The sequence below is a fragment of the Squalius cephalus genome, assembly GCF_949319135.1.
Source record: "Squalius cephalus genome assembly, chromosome: 17".
Lineage (NCBI taxonomy): Eukaryota > Metazoa > Chordata > Actinopteri > Cypriniformes > Leuciscidae > Squalius > Squalius cephalus.
Genome location: NC_137138.1, coordinates 3,332,918 through 3,358,291, shown reverse-complemented (window position 1 = coordinate 3,358,291; position 25,374 = coordinate 3,332,918). Strand labels below are relative to the sequence as shown.

Here is a 25,374-nt window from a genome sequence, read left to right as displayed (position 1 = left end):
TGATTCGGCTCCCTGTTTGATTCGGTTCCCTGTTTGATTCGGTTCTCTCTTTGATTCGGTTCTCTCTTTGATTCGGCTCCCTGTTTGATTCGGTTCCCTGTTTGATTCTGTTCACTTCAGCTGCTTCACTGTTTGATTCAGTGATTGTAGGACGTTTATGCCCTCAGATAACACAGATAACGGAGTGTGTTTCCTTCATCACACCAGTGAAGGTGAAGACTGAACCACCAGAGTCTGATGCTGACGCCGGTCCTGAAATAGCAAATCCGTGTCGTCTGTGTTTAATGCACATCAAGGCTGCATTTATTTTTATATCAGAAATGTGTGATGCATTTCAGCAACCACACTTATTGGGCCTAAACTGCAATTTTTGGTTACCGAAATGTATAAAAAATGTATGGGCAGAAAAATTGATCAATGCTTGATCAATTGATCAAAAATCTCAATGCTTTTGCGTTTCCCCCAAACGAACATTCTTTGAAATACAGGGTTTTTTCCTCCCATCTCGTTTTTTCCATCTCCGTATATAAGAAGCGTCTTTCAAAAACATTAAAAAACATAATAATTCCAAACTTTTGAGCAGTTGTTTATGCACTGTATTACATATTCATTATAGCTTTACTGATCCTGTTAATATTGTCTTCATTATTTAATGTACGTTTGAATGAATCTGTCCTGTTTTTATTACAGTCACCATATAAATGTTTATATCTCAACGATGAATTGCAGTAGAAATATAATTCTGCTATTAAAAAGTGCAGTGAAATGTTTTATTCGAGTTGATTGAGTAAGATTGATTGTGTTTGTGTTGAGCTGACGTGATTGTAGTTGAGTGTGTTCATCTGTTCTCGACAGGTTCAGGAGTTTGACCACAGCGTTCTTCAGAGATGCGATGGGATTCCTGCTCATGTTCGACCTCACGAGCCAACAGAGCTTCCTCAACGTCAGGAACTGGATGAGTACGTGTCCTAACTAACCGTCGATTAGCAGACGAGCTGTGCGGGTTTGCTAGTTACAGAGCCTCCTGTTAAAACTATAGAACATGAGAAATGTTTTAATTAATGGCACTTCTTATTGCACTTGAGTTGTCTTTGCCTCTTTTGTACTTGTTTTGTGATTGTGTGATCATATTTGTTCTGCTATCTTGGCCAAATCTCTCTTGTAAAAAGAGAATCTATATCTCAATGAGACCAACCTGGTTAAATAAAGGATAAATAGAAATAATCAAATTCTTCTTGTTCACACATCTCTGCTGTACATTCAGTCAGAACTGGTTATTGACTCCATTATGACTTTGTTTTCCGATCATTTCGGCTCTTTAGACTCGCTGACAGTGTTTCATTTACACTAAAACCTGAAACAGTGACTGTAAAACTGCTGTACTGTGTGTGTGTGTGTGTGTGTGTAGGTCAGCTCCAGGCTAACGCGTATTGTGAGAATCCAGATATTGTTCTTGTGGGTAATAAAGCCGATCTGTCCGACCAGAGAGAAGTCCAGGAGAAACAGGCGAAGGAACTAGCGGACAAGTACGGGTGAGTTAGTCTCTGATTGCTCTTGAGTCCTGAAGAGTTTCTGCCTTAGAAGTGTCCGTTCTTCTGCTTGGCCAGATAGAAATCAATAATCAATATGTATTATTAGGGCTGCACAATATATAGAAATTATCAAAATATTGCAAATGTATATATCACGATATGCATATCGCAACGGCTTGCAATAACTGGGGTCATGAACAAAAGACAAAGAGAAAATCTTTGTTGAATAACTTTTGTAGCTTTAATAAGAATTAGTGTATATATTAGTGTTGTCAAAAGTACCGGTACTTCGGTACCAAGTCGGTACTGAAATTTTGAAACTGTGACGATACCAGCATTTCTGTAGTACCGAGTATATTCAGTACCCACTAATAGGCAGCTGCTTTCAGTCGCTTCCGTGTTTTTATCTAAGAGCGGGGCTCCAGACTAATTTTTTTTACTAGGAGCACTGTAGCCGATATATACCACGATATTTATAGTGTCTGTGTATATTAAACCGCAAAAAGACTATTTAAATATTAACCCTGCATGTTCTGCTTGTCTCTGTGTGAATGAATGGCGCAGAGTCGCGGTTTCATTTACCACACACACACACACTGAAGCACGAGTGACACTCGCGCTGTTTTCAGTCTCTGCTGCCTCACAATATGATGACATGATGAAATTCATCTCCAGAGTGACTCTGAGAGTCACTTCATGAGCTTTTTACCGTTTCATTTGAGAAAAACTATCGTACACACACAGAAACTCAAAGGTCTTCACGGCAACCCGTCAAAATAAAAGTTTGGTTTAACTTGAAGAAATTGACAGAAATGATTATATTAGGCTACTGTACAGTAGATTTAGCTACGTCTCCATGTATTAAAAATACTACTATTACTACTAATAATAATAATGTGTGCATTTGAAGGTTGCTTATGTTTCACTTGATTTTTTTGAAGTAATATTTACGTTTAAACAGCATGTAGCCTTCAATGCTTATATGTATAATTTACTTATGATTACCGTCATAAATAGCAGGCTAAGTCTTTGAATTGAATTTAATATTTTTTTCAAATAGTTTAATAAAATAGAAAAGTAGTTCCAACAGATTTTGCTGTGGTACCGAAATTGGTACCGAGAACCGTACAATTTTAATGGTATCGGTACCGACTACTGGAATTTTGGTACCGTGACATCCCTAGTATATATATTTCATTCATACAGTGAAAACTAAGCTGTGTTTTATTTTTACATTTGATTATTCAGTTTCTGTTGTTAAAGGAACACACTGACTCTTTGGGACTTTATCTTATTCCCCGTATCCCCCAGAGTTAGATAAGTCCACACACACCCTTCTCATCTCCGTGCGTGCCGTAACTCTGTTTGACGCACCCACCGCTAGCCTAGCTTAGCACAAAGACTGGAGGTAAATGGCTCCAGCTAGCACACTGCTCCCAATACGTGACAAAATAACACCAACATTTTCCTATTTACATGTTGTGATTTGAATAGTCACGGTGTGTACAGATAACAAGGTCACATGACACACAGCCGTCTTCTAACCGTATACATACTGGGAACTATATTCTCAGTATACAACCGCATGTACACGGTTAGAAGACGGCTGTGTCTTGTGTGTTTGTGAAGCTGTTTCATATCTACACATGACAACGGCTCTCTCTGGATCAGAACGCAGATCTGAATGTCAGATTATTAGACACAGGAGAATCACTGTCATTTAGGAATAAGATCACGTGTGTTTTTGAATCGAGATCTTTTAATTACTTCAATGAGCTCATTGTTTCTACCTTTAATTATTACATTGTTCAAATTAATACAATTTTAGCTAACTGTGATTTTGTATATGTACGTGTATCACAAAACCAGTCACGAGTCGCACGGGTGTATTTGTGGCAATAGCCATTGCATGGGTCATAATTATCGATTTCTCTTTTATGCCAAAAATCATTAGGATATTAAGTAAAGATCATGTTCCATGAAGATATTTTGTACATTTCCAGCCGTAAATATATCAAAAATGTATTTCTCTGAGTGAATGCAGCACAATCGCCAACATAAATGAACAACTTTAAAGGAGATTTTCTAAATGTTTCGATTTTTTTGCACCTCAGATTCCAGATTTTTTAATAGTCGTATCTCGACCAAATATTGTCCTATCATAACAAACTACACATCAATGAAAAGCTTATTTATTACTTAAAAAATTTACCCATAAGACTGGTTTTGTGGTCCAGGGTCACATATGTGATAACAGATCACTCTAAATTGTAACATTGACTCGTGCACTTTCTGTAAAGCTGCTTTGAAATGTTGCATAGTTCGAATTACAGAAATACAGAAATTTATCAACAGAAATATCAGTTTTGGGGGGGTCAGATAATTTTTCTGATATTGTGAAAAAATATAATTACAGTTACAATACAAGTCAACTCCTATTTTCACTTTAGGAACATTTTAATGTAAAGCGATTTCAGACACCCCTATTGTGGACCGTACCATTTTTAACCACCGTGGCTAGATGCAACGGAGATAGAGAACGACTTCAACTTCTCAAGCAAGTGTCAATGTTGAATGACAAAACACTAGTTTCATAAAGTATCATTCTTTTCAAAATTCCTTATTTGTATATTCAGAAATATTTAAAATAATCTAATTTAATACAGTTATAATTTTTCAATGTAAATTATTTAATTTGATTGGTAACAGCCTAGTGTCTAATTATTTTAATTGAATATATTTATCAAATTTAAGAATTTGAAATGAAAGATGGAGCATACATTTAATAAAATTAGGGGAAAATGCCCTTTATAAAGGTACAAAAAAATTATTCGGAGTGTTTTCAAACAGTGATGTAATGAAACACTGACAACTTAAGTTTGAAGGGAGTAAAGCCTCTGTTTAGGGCCTAAACTCCCTAAACTTTAGGCTATTGAGGAAATGTAATTTTGCCAAAAGAAGAACTTTTATTTTAAATAAACGTTCATTTTAAATCAGCCTACTTCAGTGTGATATGTTACCATATTATTATGCTTAACACTAATTTGAATAATTGTAATGTGATGATCAGATATCTAAATCAAAGGATATAGGTGGTTTGCGCCTTAATCTGGTGCACTTTTGCGGATGGATTATTTATTTTTAACAGTGGATTCGGGTGACTCAAAGTGCACCAGATTAATGAATTTATCTTTAAAATGTACAAAATTTTCTTACGGGGGAGCATGCCCCCGGACCGCCCTAGGGGTACCAAGCTCCACCAACAAAAAAATGTGGGAAACACATTAGGCTATATGATGATCTACAAAAAAAATACACATTTAATTATCTTATTATTAAAATACATTATTAGGATTTTACCTTGTCCGCCTCATTTTGAGCCAGGAAAAACCCTGAAATAGGCAATAGGCTTCTTGTAAAGGTATTACTTTTACTAGTAATTAGAATGGTATTTCAGTGCACTTAACTTCTAACTTTTGGGAGTTGATCAAAACAGTTCTCTTTTGGATATATAATAACAATGAGATATTCTGTAGCCTACTGATTATCAGTTTGTCGCATGTTTAGACCTTGTATGTGTGTTGCACAACACATGTTGCACTTGGCGATCACGGTGGGGATTGATATGGTAGTGGACCATGATGGTCATAGAAGAAGTGAAGAAGCAGTACCCCCCAATTATGGTGTGGTAATTCGCACTCTGAAATGATGTGTGTTGTGAAAAGCGCTATATGAATAAACGTGAACTGAATGGTGAATCGTGCCGCTGTAATATGCATATGTCCAGGCTTCATCTCTGATGTCTGTTTGTGTTTGCGTCGTCTCCCAGCATTCCCTACTTCGAGACGAGTGCGGCCACCGGCGCGGAGGTGGACAAGGCCGTGGTCACGCTACTGGACCTGGTGATGAAGAGGATGGAGCAGTGTGTGGACAAACCCGCGCCCGACACACACAACACGGACGGCTCCAGCAAACTGGACGCTGCGCCCGCCAACGAGAAGAAGTGTGCATGTTAAAGCAGCAGTGGCCTTCCTCTAGTGGACCATCTCAGAGCGACTGGATCTCGCACGCCCCGTCTGACCACTGTATTACAGATGTGTGTGTGTGTGTGTGTGTGTGTGTGTGGACATTTGTATTCTTCATTGGAGAGTTTGTGAGAGCTGTCGTACTGCCTCGTGATCTTTAACAAACCCTGCCAAATTTATCCCCGATTAAAACTATTTGCAAATGCATCTCAAGTTTTGAATAATTAACGCTTTTGAACGAGTCTCTTACTCTCACCAAGAGTGCGTTTATTTGATCACAAATGCAGTAAAAACTGTTTACAATTTAAATCATCTGTTTTCTATGTGAATATACAGTAAAGTGTAATTTATTCCTGTGATCAAAGCTGAATTTTCAGCATCATTACTCCAGTCTTCAGTGTCACATGATCCTTCACAAATCATTCAGATATGATGATTTGAGACATTTCTGAATATTATCATGTTTTTGTGGAAAATGTGATGCATTTTATTTTACAGGATTCTTTGATGAATAGAAAGTTCAAAAGAACAGCATTTTTTTATATATAGAAATATATATTGTAACATTAAAATGTCTTTACTGTCACTTTTAATGCATCCTCACTAAATAAAAGTAGACTTACCCCAAACTTTTGAATGGTTGTGTATCACAGTTTCCACAAAAACATGAACCGTTTTCAACATTGATAATAATCATAAATGTTAATGAGCATCAAATCCTCATATTAGAGTGATTTCTGAAGGATCATGTGACACTGAAGACTGGAGTAATGATGCTGAAAATTCAGCTTTGATCACAGGAATAAATTACACTTTACTATATATTCACAGCTTTTAAAGTGTGATAATATTTCACTGTTTTCACTGTATTTTTGATCAAATAAATGCAGCTCTGGTGAGCAGAAGAGACTCGTTCAAAAGCGTTAAAAGCAATCCTAATTCTTAAGATCAAAACACAACTGATCAAACGTTTTTATGTCAGAAAAAACAAAATCCAAACGGTTTTATGGACCATAATCTCAATTGGACATCTAAATGAATGTACATACAGTCTCTGGGTGTCAGCATTCATATATGGGTGATTTGAGCAGTGATCACGCCTGTAGAACGGTCTAGAAAGGGTTTGTGCCGAACACTATTACACTGCCTGCCCGAGTGGGTCTTTGGTGAATGGAAACCTGTGCATGTCTACAGGCCAAAGAGATGCTTCAGCTTCTGAATGTCCATCACCTTCGTTTTATTGAGTATTTGAGATGCTGTCGTGTCTCGTGACGATGCGTGTCTGTGCATGCGGCCAACAGTAGGTTCACTCGCGGCTTTAGACGTCTCTCACAATCACACTTTAGGATTATTAATGAATCTCAGACTGGAGCTCCATCACCTACAGACCTCTGGAGGATTTCAGATTGAATGTGTTCAGAGAAAAGTTAATGAACTGTAGAAAGTAGAGATTGATGCAACAAAAAAAAAGAAAGAAATGCAATCAAATAATTGGATAATTATGGTGTGTTTATGTGTTTGTGAGCGGCTCTAACACACTTCTGTATGGAAGATTGTTTTCACCACAGAATAAAAAAATAAATAAAAATCTATAAATTTATATCTCCAGGGTTATTATCATTAACTAAAGCTATTAAAAACATGTGTTAAATGAAATAAAGCTGAAATAAATATTAGTTGAAAAACTTTAATCAAAAATTGACAGTTAACTTTAAGTTTAAGCACTAAAATTAACAAAATATATATAAACTATATATTAAATCTAAATAGCAATTTTAAATAATAAAAGCACATAATGAAATGACAAACATTTTTTCCAAAATTAACATGAAAACTAAAAATATAAAAATAAAAGATAATTCAAAATATTAATAAAAGTAAAATAGAAGGCTGAAATAACACTATCTCATAATTCTGACTTTATAACTTGCACCTGGGAGTTTATATCTCACATTTGTGATATACACTATTGCAAGAAAAATAGTTGTGAGATAAAAAGTTGCGATGACCGTATTTCTTTTTTATTCCGTGACAGAAACAAGCTTCCATACTTCTGACCTCTGAAGATTTGAAAGAAATGAAATGGCCAGCGACACTTTTTAATGCATCTGTGTATGAAAGACAATATCCCGAAAACACATCCAGATCATAATTCACAAGCATTTCGGATGTTTTGCTTTGTGACATTATTTTCACACATTTCAACGTCAGATTCTCATTACTGTAAGTGTATGAGTGCTTGACTTTATTCTATTTCTCAGAATTCCTACAATACACTGTTTTATTTTTTATTTACAGTAAATCAGCAAAAAGGCAGTACAACATACTATCCTGGTGTTCAATTAAATGCATCATATTATTTTTCTTTATCATTGCAGTGGTATCATATCATTTGGAGGTATTTTTCAATACTAAAATTGTTTATAGGCAAAGAAATCTAGGTCCTAATATGATAATAGACTTCATTTTTAATGCAAAATATGTCTTATGAATTTGGCATGACATAATACTACTTGGATGTGTTCTTGTACAGCCAGATTAATACAAATTTCCTTTTTTTTTTTCTTTTTTTTTTTTCTTTTTTTTTTGAATATCATAAAAACATGTCTAGGTCATATTTCATCCTAAATTAAAAACCATTAAGATGTTTTGCACTGTGATGCTAATTCAGTTAAACACGTCTTCAGAAATGTTTTTACTTTTGATTTCTCATTACTGTGATAAAAATAGGCTTCATACTATTTTTTTAAATATAATGTTTGGTGTGGGTTTTTTTTTTATCATATAAGTTCAGGGTGAAATATGACCTGTCGTGTTCTTGACAGGTTTGGTGAGATTCATATTGTTATGATTGTTTAACGAGGTCTGTATTAGAGCTCAGAAGGATTGATAAGAGTTTGTTTGATGTTTTGATTCGTAAGGCCCGTTCACACCAATAATGATAACTAAAAAGATAATTATTATAATGATATTAGTGTCCACACCAGCGGACGATTTCGTTATGTTTTTCGTCTGCAGCTTTAAATGTTCGCGCCCTTTAAAGCAGGATGGATTCTGATTGGCTGTCAGCGTCTTTAACGTTCATCGGCTGGTGAAAAAAAGAGATTCAAACCATATCGTTTCCCTTTGTCGTTATTATTGTTATGCGGTGTGGTCTCTGCTATTCTTTTATATTTAGATAACTTGTTGTAGTTATCATCCTTTGTGTGAACGAACGGGCCTTTAATACGGTTTTATTTCTGTCCTCCGGTGCCAAATCATCCCGTGCCATAATATCACCTCAGTTCCTCATGATTCACGTCGTAAAGACACTCGCATTGAGTATTATGAGTGTGTGTGTGGAACGATTGATCGCACATGCCTTTGAATGTGACAATCTCTGGACCAACATTTCAGTTTGAAGAACATTCAGATTCGCTTTTGTGTTTCCACTGAACTTCTGCTTGGCCTTGACCAGAGCCGCGTCTCTTGAGCTTCTCGTGTGTTTAGTACCTCATGTGGTTTAAGGAATGGCTTTATGACAAGTGATGTTGTTCTCTTAAAAGTTTACATTGAAGGATTTTCTCTCCTTGTGCCTGTAAAGATCTACTGACCAATGACACGCTTCCCGAGTCTTTAATTAATAGGGTCCTGAACTCCTCTAAGCTAGTTTAACGCATTACAAGTATATTTGGCGAAATATAGCAGAAAATAACACGAAGAACTGAACTGTAACTGTAAAGCAGGTCAAAAAATCAACTTCAGATTTCTTTGAGAGCGTTTATTTTTTGTTATGCGTGTAACATGTTACTAAAGAATAAAGAGGAAAAATGCACTTGGGTTTTTATGTTGTTGTTTTTTTCTTTGTTTTTTTTTTTTGTACTGTGTGAATAATGAAATGTGGCCCAAATTTTGTTACTTACCTGTCCACATGCCTGTAGTAACGGGAAATTCAACATTCAAACTAAGGACGCCTTGGTTTCAAAGTTTTGGAACCATGAATGTTTTTCACGACAAGAAAATGTTTAACTACTTCAATCTTGATTAGCTAGGCTACATTAAGAATTGCAAACTTTTTTTTTGTACTAAAAGTTTTCTAAAATGGTGTTTAACTCTTTCCCCGCCACTGACAGAATGTTTCAGCAATCCATGTTTCCACTGTTAGTATATTACACATCAGAAAGAATACAGAATAGCTGAAGCTGGATCAAAACACAGGTGACGAAGAAGCAGAATTAAGCAATAGAAGCATGGTTTAAGTATGGAGCCCCTAAAGCAGGGGTCACCAACTGGCGGACTCCGGTCCGAATCCGGACCGCAAAATGCGTCCATACGGACCGCGAAGCCTTTTGACATAATGAAATAAATAAATGCCGCTATTTTCTAATAAAAACACATTTATATCAGGCACATCAAAGTCAGCTCAGTAGAGCCGTTTGGGTCCAACAGCGCAACGGGTTGCTATGGTTGCTACTACAGTTGCTCACTGTTGCTACGTTCAGACGCGCAGTCATTGCGTGCAATGAAGAGAGCAGAGAGCGCGCAGACAGATGAAACATTCAGTGAGTGAAAAACGCAGAGAGATAAAACTTTCAGTGAGTGAAAAACAATGGCATTTTCAAAAAATAGTAAAGTTGACGCTGAAAACCGAGTTTTCCGAGATAATTGGTGGAAAAATACACATTTATTCTTCCTGCATCGAGCTGTAACTGTTAACGTTACAAGGCCCGTGTGTCTCATTTGCTCCGAGTCTGTCGCGGTTGTTCAAAGTGGAAACATTAAATGTCATTACGAAGCTAAACATAGACACTTATTAGAAGAAACTTATCCTCAGCAGTCCGAGGTAAGGGCGCAGAAAATAAATGAGCTCAAAGCCCAGTATGAGCGATCTACACGGGTCGTCCTCTCTCACTCATTCGCCGCCCAACATCGAGCATATGAGTGTTCACTGAGAATACAGTGAATTTTAGACAATTTTATTTAAATTTCATAAGAGGTTATTTACATTTTTATGGACTGTACAAAATAAGAGATAAAGGGTTTCTTGCACTTTTTAATTTTTCCAACACTGGTGGCACTATTTTTTGCATGTGTTTCTGAATGATATTGCTGATTATCAACATTAGATACATTTAGTTAAGTAGAGACAATACAAGGAGGTTTGCGTTGATTGTGATTGTTAATCTCAGTTCAGCCGAAAAAAGCACTTTAGTTTTCCTTTTAAGTTGTTAATGTTGAAATTAATGTATGTTTAGTGCACATTTATGAAGGCATTTTGCACAGTTTCCTTTATCATATTTTTGTCAGACATTGTTACTGGTTGAATTCAGATATTTTGTACCAAATCAACTTAAAGGACATAACAGAACAGCATTAAAATTAGATCAGTTCTGTGAAGGATTACTTATGGCTGCTTATACATATGAAAAGACATATGTTTATCCATAACATTATATTTTGTTCAATAAAAAAAAAAAGTTATCTACACTCATTTCTTTAGTCTGGTAAAAGCCATCAATTCATATTTTTAGGTATATAATTGTCCGGACCTCGGCTGGTGAGGAGGGTTCATTTACTGGACCTCAAGCAATTTTAGTTGAAGACCCCTGCCCTAAAGGGACCCTTGCAAAAAAACAAAACAAAAATACAGACTTTCACGTGCTCACGAGAAACGTATCGCATGCTCACGAGAAACTATTGTGTGCGCACAAGAAACGTATCTCGTGCTCATGCGATACTTTCACGTACTCACGAGAAACGCCTGTATATTTTTTTTTTTTGCAAAGGTCCCTTTAGGGGCTCCATACTTGTGTTTTTAAATAAATAAAAAAAGATTTTTCAGCTTTTTTTTTAAAATGTTGCTTTTTTTTAAGACACTTGCTCACAATCAAGTGTTATTAATTAAAGAAAAGAATGCATGAATCTAGAATTAAAGGGGTTTTTTTTCCTTTTTTTTTTTTTAAAGCAGAGGCTCTGCTCTTTCTTTTGTTAGATTGCAAGTTCAGACAAAAATTTGTGAAAATGATAATTAGTTGTAAATTTTTTTTTTTAAATGCTAGAGGTGAAAGTGTTAAATATGCAAATGAGGCCTTAGCTAATTAATACGCATTAATTTGCACGTTTCCAGGACAGAAATCTGAACATTGAATAAAGCCAGGTTGTTGTTTCATTAAGGGGCCGTTTACACGACACCGGGTTCAACTAAAAGCTGAAAACTTTTTATGCATTTTGGCCGTTCGTTAACAGCGTTTTGGGGGGACTGAAAATGCTAACTTTTTGCAAACCGCTTTCAAAGTGCACGTTTTTAAAAACGACACTGTTAACATCTTTGTGTGAATAAAAAAAAAAAAAAAACGAATTTGTGAAAATTGTGAGGTCATGTGCGTTATGTGGTTAATCTATAGGTGCTTAGTTTTCCTTTACAAAGTGACGTCGCCATCTACTGGCCTGCCAGCAGAAAACAGCGTTTCTAGCCGTTTTTTTCGGATCCGTGAGAACGTCCAAATTTCGACAATGTTGTCGTTTGTATGTAAAAAAACACACGAAGGAGTGTTTAAAGGGTACATATCATGAAAATCATAAGGGGTAGGCTACATATCATAAGTGCTATAATTTGGTCCCCGGTGCATCTACAGTACCAACCCTGAAAACGTGAAAAGTGAAACCCAGTAACTTTGTTTTGGTGAACCTTTCTCTGCAAGCATGTAAAAAATTAAGCAGATCTGATTTCGCTCCCCTTCTGAGGTAGGAAGAGGATCTTATTATAATATTACCGGGCCTTAATCTGCACGTTTACACACACCAGCCGATATTTGGTTTTTGTTGTGGTTTCTCTCTTTTGTGAAATCACTCCTCAGAGATCTTTGATGTCAGAAATATTAGACTTTATTTTACAACAAAACCGAGCATCTTCTGCAGAAGGTAGCTCCAGATTTTTGCTCAGCTTCACACATACCATACATCCTTTTCCAAAAATGGATATTTTAGGTGAAGGTCTTGTACCATGTGACTTCTCAGAATAGAATGGCAACATTCCATGTCTTTCTTCAGGCTTCCAAAAGTCACACAGAGGAAATAATAGTGTACAAACATATAGCTAAATTACTTATTTTCTAAATAATAAAATATTCTACAGTTTTCACAAGCAACAACAGTGTAACCATTTCTAACGCACCGGCAAAAGTTGGAGCAAAGCATGCAAACTGTTCTGTCGTTAAACATGATGATGAGATTAATCAATGCAGCTCCACAACAACTACATAAATGTATGAGTCTCTCTGTAAGGCTACACTCCGCTACGGGTTATTTCTGAGATTTGCAGCTCATTTGCATTTAAAGGGACATACACAAAAACGGCGCGATTTTGGTCACACCCAAAAAGGGGCAACTTCGACAAGCTATAATATATGATCTGGGGGGTATTTCGAGCTGAAATTTCAGAGACACATTCTGGGGATATCATACATTTATAATACATCTGGTGAAAAGGGGACTAATATGTCACCTTTAAGGGAATTATTGACTACTACAGGGGGACTTCAACTCTATCCCTGACAGAATTTACCGGCTAGCCATGTTTCCACTGTTATACAGTAGGGGGCGCTGTTACACATCTTCTGAAAGAGGACAGAATCTCCGGATCAAAACACAGGAGAAGCAGCAGAAACAATTGATAGAAGACATAAAAACAGCATATAAATCAAAACTGCCTAATATCACTGAATGAAATATCGACCCAGGACGAGTTAAAGGACTGTGAAGCTTTGAGGTGTTGATGGACTCGATCGACTCCATCTGTGTTTTGATCATCGCTCTGAATCTGATCCAACGAAATCTTTAACAAAAACACGATTTTCTCAGCTTTTTGTTCAAAATGTTGCTTTTTTATTAAACTTTAAAGTGTTGATAAAAAAATATATATAGGAAGCTAGAATAAAATGTTGTTGTCTCTGTTCTTTCTTTGGCATCACATGTTCAGATATTCATACAACATTATATTCTGGGAGCCAGTAAAGTTTTGTGAAAATTATCAAAAAAAAGCTGGTGGGAAAAGAGTTAAAAAGGTGTTTTTTTATTTGATTTAATTACTCTCTGCCTTTTGTGGTGTTTTAGTTAATGCTAGTTTACTAACATTCTAAACAAAGTAAAAGGGCGACAATCATGATTTAGCATATTTTATTACCATTTTGTGCAACAAATAAAACCCCATGGAGTAAAAGTCTGCTGCTGTGTTTTAAGTGGCACTAAACGGAGCATGTGAAGAATCCAGACACACACATGATCCCTTTCAACATGTTATATTATCTTCAACACTTAAACACGATTCCCATAACTGGTTAATAACCGTCAGCAGAAGTACAAGTAACATCAGCACAGTTTCACACATTGATCACTGAAGGCATGCAAGTTCACAAAGTCCCCACTTAAAATCTAAACATGGTGTCATGAATACCTACACACTTCATTATGAATATTAATTTCTACCTTTGTTTATGCTAATATATGCATGATGTAAACAAGCCGATAGAAAAAAAATAACAATAGAAACAGAACGGATAGTTTGATAGAGAACATTAACCACTGAACATGTAGTATAGACCGATAGCTTACTGTAAATGAACAAACCAGGGACGTCTGTTACTGTAAAGCAGATTTTCCTGCAATATTCTCTGTTAGATTATATTCCTGAGAGTGTCAGTCCACAGGAGAGAGCTTTTCCACAACATAATCAGTTCATATGGAGTTCCTCTGAGGTGTTTCCGTCATCCGGTTCGATGTTTTTGGGCGTCTGGTCTCAGTGGAAACAGTTCGTCTGAACTGAGACCGACAGCAGGTCCAGATTGAGTTGGTTTTGGCAGTTTTTGATATAGTTCCAGGTCTGGCCTGTGTTTGTGAGGTCAGACCTGTGAGATCTGCTTCTCTGTGGGTTTGGACTCTTGCTCTTCCTCATCTTCATCTTCATCGAAGTTCAGCTTCAGGCTTTCTAGAGTTTGTCTCGACTCTTTCCTCCTGCGGGACACACATGACAAACAATATTAGGAGAACATTAACCTAGAATAAATGTTTGATATTAAGGACTTTTAGTTTCTAGCAAGGCCTTCATGCAAAATACAGTCTCAAAAATTATATTTTTATTAGATTGAACAAAAATGCATAAAAAATACATAAATATTTACTTATTATTTAATAAATGTAATTTATATTAATACATTATTATCGTGTATATATATAACAGAAATATTTATAATTATAATATATACATACATATTTATTTTAAATAAATGTAATTTATATTATTTAATTAATATGGTGTATATGGTAACACATTTATTTATGTACATATATTCATAAATAATTACTAATTTTAAAAATTAGTTTACATTAAATTTACATTGATCTAAAATAATAGCGTATTTACACAAACATTTATTTATAATTATAATTTATGTATTTTTAATTAATATATTAATATGGTGTATATTAACACAAATATGTATAATATAATAAAATACAAATATACATTATTTTATAAATGTAATTGTAATTAATACATTATTATGGTGCATTTATTAACACAAATATTTAAGTATAATTTTAATTAAAAAAACATGTATACATATGTATTAATAAATGTAATCAATATAGATCAACATAAAATAATATGGAGTATTAATATAAAATATATGGCACCTATTGAATAATATATATTTATGTATATATGACTATATATATTATAAATATTTGTTTCAGTATAGACACCATATTAATATATGTTAATTTACAACAAATAAAGAAAGAAATATGCATTTATTATTTAATAAATGTATTTGATATTAATATGCATTAAAGGGATAGTTCACCCAAAATTCTGTCATCATTTACTTGATGGGCTTCATTGAGTGTGTGTGTGTGTGTGTGTGTGTGTGTGTGTGTGTGTGCATGTGTGTGTGCGTGTACGTACTTATTGGTCAGCTGTTGGTCCAGCAGTTGTCTCTGCAGTCGGCTGTTGGCTTCTCTCTCCTCCATCAGTTCTCTCTGTGTGTGTCGGTGTTGAACGTCCCGTCGACTCGCCTCTTCCTCGGCCTCGTTCAGCTGTCTCTTCAACACACGGATCCGCTGAGTCATCTACAAACACACACACACAACCTTCAGACCAGAGGACCAAAACACTCCTTTTTCACAGTTTATCCTCCAGGAGAACATTGGTTCTGATCACTTGTTCAATCACTAACAATAACTACGAGAATAAAACTTGCATCGGCACAAACACAAAAAATATATGGAAAGATAAATGTAAGTATAAAAGAGATCATTTATTAAAGAAATATTATTACATTATTAAATAATTGTATGTGAGTGTGTGTGTGTGTGATGTGCTGTTGTTCAGTGTTGTGTCTCCCTCTGCTGTCTGTCAGTGTGTGTGTCTCAGAGTTGTACCAGCTCCCTCTGCTGTCTGTGAGTGTATGTGTGTGTGTGTGTGTGTGTGTGTGTGTGTGTGTGTGTCTCAGTGTTGTACCAGCTCCCTCTGCTGTCTGTGAGTGTGTGTGTGTGTCGTACCAGCTCCCTCTGCTGTCTGTCAGTGTGTGTGATGTTGTTCAGTGTTGTGTCTCCCTCTGCTGTCTGTGTGTGTGTGTGTGTGTGTGTGTGTGTGTGTGTGTGTGTGTGTGTGTGTGTCGTACCAGCTCCCTCTGCTCTGTGGAGATCCTGTTCTCCTCCTCCATCTGCTCCGTCAGCTCGTGGATCTTCCTCTCCAGTTTGCTGATGGTGTTGCTCATGACCACTTTATTCCTGAGGAGCAGAGAGAGAGTCTTTAGAGGATCATTCTGACACAATCTGCTTCTGTTTAGAACTCTAGGCTTCTGCACTCAATCTTAAAGAACCCGTCATGCCAAAAAGGTATACAGAGAAATTTCCTAAATGATTGGATAATACAAATAGTATGTTTATGAGTGGTTTAATTCATAAACTTTAATTAAAAAAAGAAAAGAAAAAAGAATTAAACTAAATTAAAACTAAAATAATTCCGTAAAATGATTCATGATGGAAGTATGAAGTGCCTGACGGAATCCTTTAAGATTCCGAATAGAATATTTTCTTCAAAAGCCAAATTATTAGTAAACTTCAGAGCCCATATATGCACATGGTGATGAAAAAAATAAATAATTATATATATATATATATATATATATATATATATATATATATATATATATATATATGAAAAGGGAGAAAAATTATATTTCAATGCATTCTCTTGCACAACTATTGCATTCCCCAGAGGAACTCGTGATCACATTAAAGGGGTGATGAACTGAGAATTCAAATTTTCCTTGATCTTTCAACAGTTAAGAGGTTGTTATACTATAAAAAAAATATCCTGTAAGTTTCAAAACTCAGAACTTCCTTGATATTCCAAAAATAGCTTTTATTGGGATCAAGGCCAGATAATGACAGGATCTAAAAAATGTGGAATTATGACGTCACAGGGCAGCGAAAGACCGCCTTTGCAGAAGAATATCAACACCTACGTCTACATCACTGCGTCTTTGGCTCCGCCCACTGGAGCGTTAGTGAATAGCGAGTAAAGGTCGACACAGGATCAATACCATTAACTTCCAAATTATCCTAATGCTAGGAAAGTGGGTTTTTTTTCAACTGTGAAAGTCTCAGCAGAGCATTATTTATTTGTATTCTGTACATTACACTGTGGATTATTTGTTAAATCAGTCGCAATTTCGGCGCAGGCTTTGCAAATAGACTTTTACGATATGGATCTGCCAGCAACGCCACAAACATGTAAGTAACCATGCTTATTCTAATGCCTGATCTGTGATCAGTGATTTCTGATGAGTAATCAAGTTCAGACAGATAATATTTCTCTCAAAATCGTTCAATACTGTTGCATCAGTAAATCAAGCCAGTGCCTAAACAATCAACTTCACATTGTGTCTCTTAGTAACATGAAAATAATCTGTTATTTAAACTGTGATTAAATTATATACAGAAAGCGATCAAAGAACGCTCCCTTCCCAATCGCCCAAGCTGTCAATCACACAGCGCGAGTTTATCTGGACACTTGCCAAAACTCGTTATGAAATCAATGACGCTGCTACACTGCACAACGAAGCTCTTACTGTATTTACATCGTGTTTGCATTGTTATTTGGTGAAAGCATTCGTGAGAGTGCAGAAATTGCGTTGCAATGATGAGATCACTTCATTCACGCGAACAACAGACTTCTGCTCAATGCTCATCACTGCAACCTTTCATATGATGGAATAGATCTAAATATAATGCTATAAACAACACTTTTCACGATTCGTTAATTAAAAACAATAAAAGTATTTGAGAGGGTTCCACATTTTCCCACTTATTTCATATGCAATATGCCAATCACAGCAGTGGGCGTTTACACTGAAGTCTCACACAGACACGCCCCTTCTAACAGCATTCAAATCAGAGGCTAAAATCAGGCTAGGAAATAGCCATTTATTTCAAAATTGTGAAAAAAAATTATGTAAAAATCATATTATCATTATAAATGCACCTCAGGAAACATTATAAAATAATTTAAAAATCCAGTTCATGACCCCTTTAAACTTAAATTAATCTCCCGTGAACATGAACTAACAATGAGCATGTGTGAGAGTGTGTGTTTGTGTGTGTGAGAGTGTGTGTTTGTGTGTGTGTGTGTGTGTGTGTGTGTGTGTGTGTGTGTGTGTGTGTGTGTGTGTGTGTGTGTGTGTCTGACCTCTCTTCTGCACGCAGTGTGTTCTCCAGCTCTTTGGCTTTGATCTCAGCTCGAGTGACAGAATCGACCTCGACTCTGTTATTCTGAAGCTCCTCCATCTCACTGCGTAGATCTCTCAGCTGCACACATCAGCAGCGTCAGCATCATCATCTTTCACTATTAAAGATATTTCTATGATAACAGACACACACACACCTGTCTCTCCATGATGGCCTTCTCACACTCCAGCTGCTCGTTGAGATCTTTCTCCTGGATGAGCTTCATCTGCAGTTGCTCAGACTGTGAAAGACACACACACGTTTACACACCATTCTGTTCATCTGCTTTCCTGACTAAAAACTGTTTGCTCTGCAAAAACTGCTGTTCTTCCTCAGAACGTCTGTCTTGTTTTCCAGCATCTCAAAGTTGGCCGTCGAGTGAAGTTACTTGCTTTAACCCTCTGATGCTCTTTGATCATTTTTGACCGAAAATTTTTTGTTTTTACATTTTTTCTTCATCGAAATGGTACGAAACTTGGTAACGGTTTTGGCACTTGCTGTGTGAACACACAAAATAATCATGGACATGATTGGAACAGGTTAAACCTGTTAACAGGTTTGTTTCGCTGCAGCCCAAACAAAATCTGACTGAAAACTCATTTTTTGAGATATCAGGCTCAAATAATGAACACAACTTGTTTAGATCTATGGCTTTCATTTTATCACAGTTTGAGAGTAAAACGTGTTTGAAAATATACATTTCAAAATAGTATTTTTGCACATTTTTCATAAAAACAAATGTAAAATTCTGTAACTTTTTTCACTTCAGCAATAATCCGCCAAGTGTCGTCTTTAAAAAGTGATCAAACTTCAGTCTGTACTCTAAAGCATTCAAGATTTACCACAGTTTAAGCTGGAAATTACATTTTCACGTCTATGCTTAAAAAGTGAATAAATGGATTATAAATACTGCATAAATTTAATTTAGTACCATAAAATCCCCTAAAAATACAAAATATTAAATGAAAAACATTACCGAACTAAAATATAATACATTAATTTCATTGAAATATATATATATTTTTTAAATTCAGTCATTTTTGACCGACACGTAAAGAGCACTAAAGGGTAAAGGGACTTTAATGCAACTTGCTGTCAGAATGTTTTGATATTCGTACTGGAAAACAAGAGGAGTGGTTTTATCAGTGTCGGTCGGTCACCTGATCCAGAGCTCTCTTGTGTTTGGACACCCATCGTTGCTCGTTCTCGTGAAGCTCCTCCAGATCGGCTTCCAGATCAATGATCTTCTCCTGAAACACACAGTCTTGTCAGCAGTGTGAACAGACACCAGAACACATAATGCATGAAAAAAACTCATGTAAATTTTTTTTTTAAATGGTTATCTCTGTGCAAACCTCAAAAACACAAACCCGCGAAAATAAATTTTTAACCCGTTTTAATAAATATATGCACTATATTACATTTTCATTATAATATTTAATTTATAAATTAATAAATGTATTTATTTAAATAGATGAATTAAAACATAAACATATTAATGCATTAAAATAAATATATTATTTATTATATTAAATAAGAATAATGCAATATAATATATTTATTTTTAAATAATTCAATGAAAATAATAAATAAATGTATTAATGCATTTAAATACATTGAATATATAATATAATGCAATATAATATATTTTTAAATAATTAAACAATAATTATTAATTTATTCATATTTTCATGTAACATAATATAATTTATTAATTAATAAACAAAAAAATTTATTCTTATTTTTATATATTTATTTCTAAAGCTGTTGTCTTCATTATTAAATGCATATTTGAATAAATCATGAAGAAAAGTTATGACAGCCAACGTTTAAATGTTTGTATAAACAACTAATCAATATACCATGAAAAAGTTTATATAAAAACTGCCATATAAGCAACTTAATATTTTATATAAAACTTTTTTTTTTTGTGCTGATTATAAATAAATTTGATCAATTACTTGATTATTAAATAAACTTTATTTTTGGTTTCCAGCTAATTGAAAACTTCAGTCAGTAAAAGGTCAGTAATTTCGGTCAGTAAAAATGTATTTTGATGCATCACTAATGCAAATAATATGCAAATAGGCAGTTTTTCACAAACACGGTTACTTAATATTCAGTAATATTATCTCTTTGACTGCACTGACACTATCAGATGAAAACAAAACTCTGATCTGAATAATGACTCTATTGTCTTCAGTACAGCAGCTTTACAGCAGAACTTGAATTAGTCTCATATTTGATGACGTTTGCATCATTGGTTTTCCTGTTCAACACTGTAAAGCTGCTGTATAACATCTATTGTATTGACTCGACCTGACAGTGTTGTCAGCAGTGAACACACACACACACACGCGTGTACCTGTGCTAGTTTGAGCTGTTTGGAGAGGTCGTCTCTGCTCTGGCTGAGCGTCTGCATCTCCATCCGCAGATCCTCCACCGTTCTCTCGGCCTGTTTGCACTGAAGCTGCACTCGCTCACGCAGCTGAATCTCCTCCTCTAGAGTCTGTTCCTTATAGCTCAGCTTATCCGTCACCTACACACACACACACACACACACACACACACACTCAGAGTCATGATGGAGTCCAGTGCAGAGAGAACTTCAACATTAGAACTGATGAGACACGCCTAAATCAATCAAATCAAATCACTCACTCACTCACTCACTCACACACTCACACACTCACACACTCACACACTCACTCACTCACTCACTCACACACTCACTCACTCACACACTCACTCACTCACACACTCACTCACACACTCACTCACACTCACTCACTCACTCACTCACACACTCACTCACACACTCACTCACTCACACACTCACTCACACACTCACACACAGTCACTCACACAGTCACTCACACACTCACTCACACACTCACTCACTCACTCACTCACTCACTCACTCACTCACTCACTCACTCACTCACTCACTCACTCACTCACTCACTCACTCACTCACTCACTCACACACACACACACTAACTCACTCACACACACATACTCACTCACTCACACACACACACTCACAGTATCATTACTCCAGTCTTCAGTGTCACATGATACTTCAGAAATCATTCTAATATGATGATTTGATGCTCAAAACAAATGTCTGATTATTATAAATGTTGAAGTTGTGCTGCTTCATATTTGTGTGTAAACTGTGATATATATTATATTTTTCAGGATTAAGTGATGAGTGAGTGTGTGAATCTCTCACCTCTCCCTGCAGTAGTTCAGTAGTGTGTGTGTGTGTGTGTGTGTGTGTGTGTCTCACCTCTCCCTGCAGGAGTTCAGTAGTGTGTGTGTGTGTGTGTGTGTGTGTGTGTGTGTGTGTGTGTGTGTGTGTGTGTGTGTGTGTGTGTGTGTGTGTGTTAGGGCTGTCACTTTACGTTCGAAAATCGACTGCACAATCGATCGGACCAACCAACGCAATTTTTCGAAAACGAAAATAGGGAATCGATTTTAACGGTCTTTTCTCGGAGCGTGTCCAGCTCGTCACGATACGCCCGCAGCGAACGCGCGGCACACAGCGTCTGACAAACACGCATAAAAGCAAATAATACTTATAATTATGCTGCATAATGTGTCTCTTTTTACAACAAAACTGTGAATTCTGCTGGTATGCAGACAGTCTCATGCATACAGATACAGATTCGGGCTACGGTTTACAATCGCCTACGTAGGCAAAATTTGTTTGACATTTCTAATGGTAAACACAGCCATGTTGAATCCTGCAGTGATGTTGTTCATTGATGTTATGGCAGTCCACTCTGTGTATTGCTTTTCGAGAATGTTACACTCCTGTTTGTCATTGTGCACGAAACTTCACGCCAATAAATCATCAGGAATATTTGCTGACTTGTGCGCGTCTCAAGTGCCCTCTTTACGTTCGTCCTAATGCCTGTTAGTCGTCCGTGGATTTGCCCATATTTGGCGTTTAAAATGGAAACGTCTTTAGACATGGAAAATCGATTTTACAATCGATTCAATGAACACTTATGTTTTAAAAATCGAACAAAAGTGACAGCTCTAGTGTGTGTCTCACCTCTCCCTGCAGTAGTTCAGTAGTGTGTGTGTGTGTGTGTGTGTGTGTGTGTGTGTGTGTGTGTGTGTGTCTCACCTCTCCCTGCAGTCTGCAGACGATCTGTGTGAGTCTCAGCAGCTCCTGGTCTTTCTCCAGCACACTCTCCTCCAGCTCCTCCACTCTCAGCTGAGCGTCGGCCCGAAGCTTCTGCTGCAAACTCAGCTCCGTTCGCGCCTGGAGAGCCTCCTGAAGAGAGTCCGCCAGCTGACACACACACACACACACACACAACAGACCATTAACTTTCTGCATTCATCCTCAGATTCGTTATTCTGAAGAAGAGAAGATATTTCTCCAACTCTGAAACAACTTGAGAGTGAGTGTTTGTGTGTGAGTGTACAGGTGAAACTCCAAAAATTAGAATATCGTGCAAAAGTTCATTTATTTCAGTAAAAATTATAACAAATAAAGGCTTGAAATATCTCACTTTGCATGTATTGAGTCTATATAATATATTAGTTTCACCTTTTAAGTTGAATTACTGAAATAAATGAACTTTTGCATGATATTCAAATTTTTCAGGTTTCACCTGTATGTGTATCTGTGAGAGATTGTGAGTGTGTGTGTGTGTGTGTGTGTGTGTGTGTGTGTGTGTGTGTACCTCCGTCTCCAGTCTGAAAACAGTATTGCCGAGTTCGAGAGATTTCTTGGTCTTGTTCTCCTTCTCGAGCTCCAGCTCCTCCAGACTGCGCTCAGTCAGCCACAGTTTCTCAGACACACTCTGAGCGTGTTGTGTTTGTTTCTCCAGAGCTTCCTACACACACACACGGAAGATCAGACTCAGGACCAACACACACACAATAAAATACAACAAGCATGTATACATGTATCAATGTATTTTCAATGATTTTACATGACCTTCACAAAAACACAATAGATGAACATCTTTCAATAACCATTTTCCTGATGTTGATATTTATTATTATTATTATTATTATTATTATTAAATTATGTTTCTAAGGGGTTTTGAAAAGTTTATCGGCATGAAAAAAGGAATGAAACAACAGAGAATTATAACAAACTTATAATTAAAACAAAATTATAAAAAATATAATTATAACAAAAATAATAAATAAATAATATAATAAACTACTACTAATAAAAAAACAAATTGCTTTTTTTTTAGAGAAAATAAGAAATATTGTCTTAGCAACTAGCTAAAATAAAACACATTTATTTTATTTCAGTCAATGTTTATTTTATTTCAATTATTTTTCATGATTTTAGTTTTAACTCACATAACCCTGCCATGAATATATCATTATACACACTAGCATTTAAAAAGAAACAGTAATAATGATGACATTAAGAGAGTGTGTGTGTTTGTGTCGTACACACCTCTGTGTCTTGTATTTTGTTCTTGAGCGTCTGTTGCAGAAAGTTGAAGGCGTACTCTTGAGTGTTTGCTTCCACCATCACCTCACGTGCCTCCTTCAGCTCGTTCTACACACACACACACACACACCTGTCAATCATCTCCATCACCTGATCACGGCTCTAGAGTGCATTAGTGCCCGCCCACTTTTCTCCATTCATTTCTCCCACTGGGATTTTAAAAAAAGACCTGGTTAAAGCGCCATGAACCAAAGCAAGATAGACTGTGAACTGAACATCTTTAGTGAGGGAAAGAACTACAATCCCATGATGCACTGCGAATGACATAATCAAATTAAAAATGATGGAGGAATATAGAACTACTTATAATGACTCCATTACGTCATTTGCATTCATGGGAGTGGGCGGAGCTGACAAGCTCTAGTTTCGACTCTCTGATTGGTGGAATTTTCAGTACAGCATTATGGGTAATGTAGTTCTTCATCAAGAATTCCACTGTTAAACATGATTATTTTAAGAATAAGCTGAAATAATGCAGGCTAACAGGTTCAACAGAAGCAAACACAACTGATTAACAACCTCACAGCTCACTGTCTTTAAAGGTTTATACGTTATCATTAAAAATCCGTGTCCTTATGGAGAAAACGAACTGTACCTCCATCTTTTTGAAGCGCTCCTGCATCACGTTGTTGTTGCTCTCTAACTCCACGATCATCTCTCTCAGCCGGTTGGTCTCTCCCTGCATCTGTGTGTTGGTCCGCAGAAGATCTTCATTGTTCACCAGAAGTCCTCGCATCTCGAAGCGGATCTGATTCCTCTCCTTCTCCAGCTCGACGCTCTCCGCCTCCAGAAACTGGTTCCTCTGGAGCACATGCATCAACACACGTTAAAGGCAATCTACATTTTCTGCATGAATTCTGTGGAAAAACTTGAGGATTTTTCTCTTACTGACAGTAGAGAACCATTGTAAAACTTACTGTAAAGTGTTTCCAGCTCATGCATGTCTATACAGACATTGGATTGATCTCAACAAAACACTGAGTAAAACATTTCAGTTTTTCTGAATGATTTCCAGTGGACAGAAACCTCTGCAGAACAGCAGAAGAACACTATAGTGTGTGTGTGTTTGGCTGTGGAGAGTGTGTGTGTGTTTGGCTGTGGAGAGTGTGTGTGTTTGACACTGACCCTGCGACAGTCGTCCAGCTGATTGGTCAACTCCTGCACGTAATCACGCTTGTTCGGCTGGTTGTTTCGCTGCATGAGTTGACTCGGCGTCGCCTTCTGGAGAACAACAGTTCAGATACGTTTTATTTTTACTTAGTTCTAGTTAAACACAAAGTGTCAGTAAAACACCAATTTATGGCTATATTGAATAATAACTTTATAATAACTATATATACATATAAATATAAATAAAATGTAAGTTATTTAATTATACATTTAAATTAATATATATACATAATTGTAAAATTATAAAATTTAAATTTATTTATTTATTTCATATATATATATATATATATATATATATATATCTATATATATATATATATATATATATATATATATCCTTAATTTAAATATATAATTTTATTTTAAATAGTAATTTATTTAA

The 25,374-nt window shown here is 36.0% G+C and overlaps 2 protein-coding genes across 6 annotated transcripts in view; one reads left to right on the top strand and one right to left on the bottom strand.

Moving 5' to 3' along the window:
• rab27b (RAB27B, member RAS oncogene family) overlaps window positions 1-9,376 on the top strand; it is a 48,531-nt gene extending 39,155 nt beyond the window's left edge. For all 3 annotated transcript variants that reach the window (XM_079847549.1, XM_079847550.1, XM_079847551.1), the window contains 3 exons: window positions 856-959; window positions 1,409-1,532; window positions 5,362-9,376. In XM_079847549.1, coding sequence (XP_079703675.1) covers window positions 856-959; window positions 1,409-1,532; window positions 5,362-5,548 — 415 coding nt within the window. In that variant the 3' untranslated portion in view covers window positions 5,549-9,376. The remainder of the gene's footprint in view (window positions 1-855; window positions 960-1,408; window positions 1,533-5,361) is intronic.
• LOC307144872 (uncharacterized protein) overlaps window positions 7,792-25,374 on the bottom strand; it is a 49,456-nt gene continuing 31,873 nt past the window's right edge. For 2 of the 3 annotated variants that reach the window (XM_079847534.1, XM_079847536.1), the window contains 12 exons: window positions 24,948-25,043; window positions 24,418-24,624; window positions 23,766-23,870; window positions 23,029-23,181; window positions 22,464-22,631; window positions 20,691-20,864; window positions 19,486-19,575; window positions 18,483-18,566; window positions 18,288-18,406; window positions 16,216-16,324; window positions 15,498-15,661; window positions 7,792-14,545 (listed from right to left, as the gene is read on the bottom strand). In XM_079847534.1, the coding sequence (XP_079703660.1) occupies window positions 14,434-14,545; window positions 15,498-15,661; window positions 16,216-16,324; window positions 18,288-18,406; window positions 18,483-18,566; window positions 19,486-19,575; window positions 20,691-20,864; window positions 22,464-22,631; window positions 23,029-23,181; window positions 23,766-23,870; window positions 24,418-24,624; window positions 24,948-25,043 (1,581 nt within the window). In that variant the 3' untranslated portion in view covers window positions 7,792-14,433. The remainder of the gene's footprint in view (window positions 14,546-15,497; window positions 15,662-16,215; window positions 16,325-18,287; window positions 18,407-18,482; window positions 18,567-19,485; window positions 19,576-20,690; window positions 20,865-22,463; window positions 22,632-23,028; window positions 23,182-23,765; window positions 23,871-24,417; window positions 24,625-24,947; window positions 25,044-25,374) is intronic. The other variant, XM_079847535.1, reaches the window with a different exon arrangement.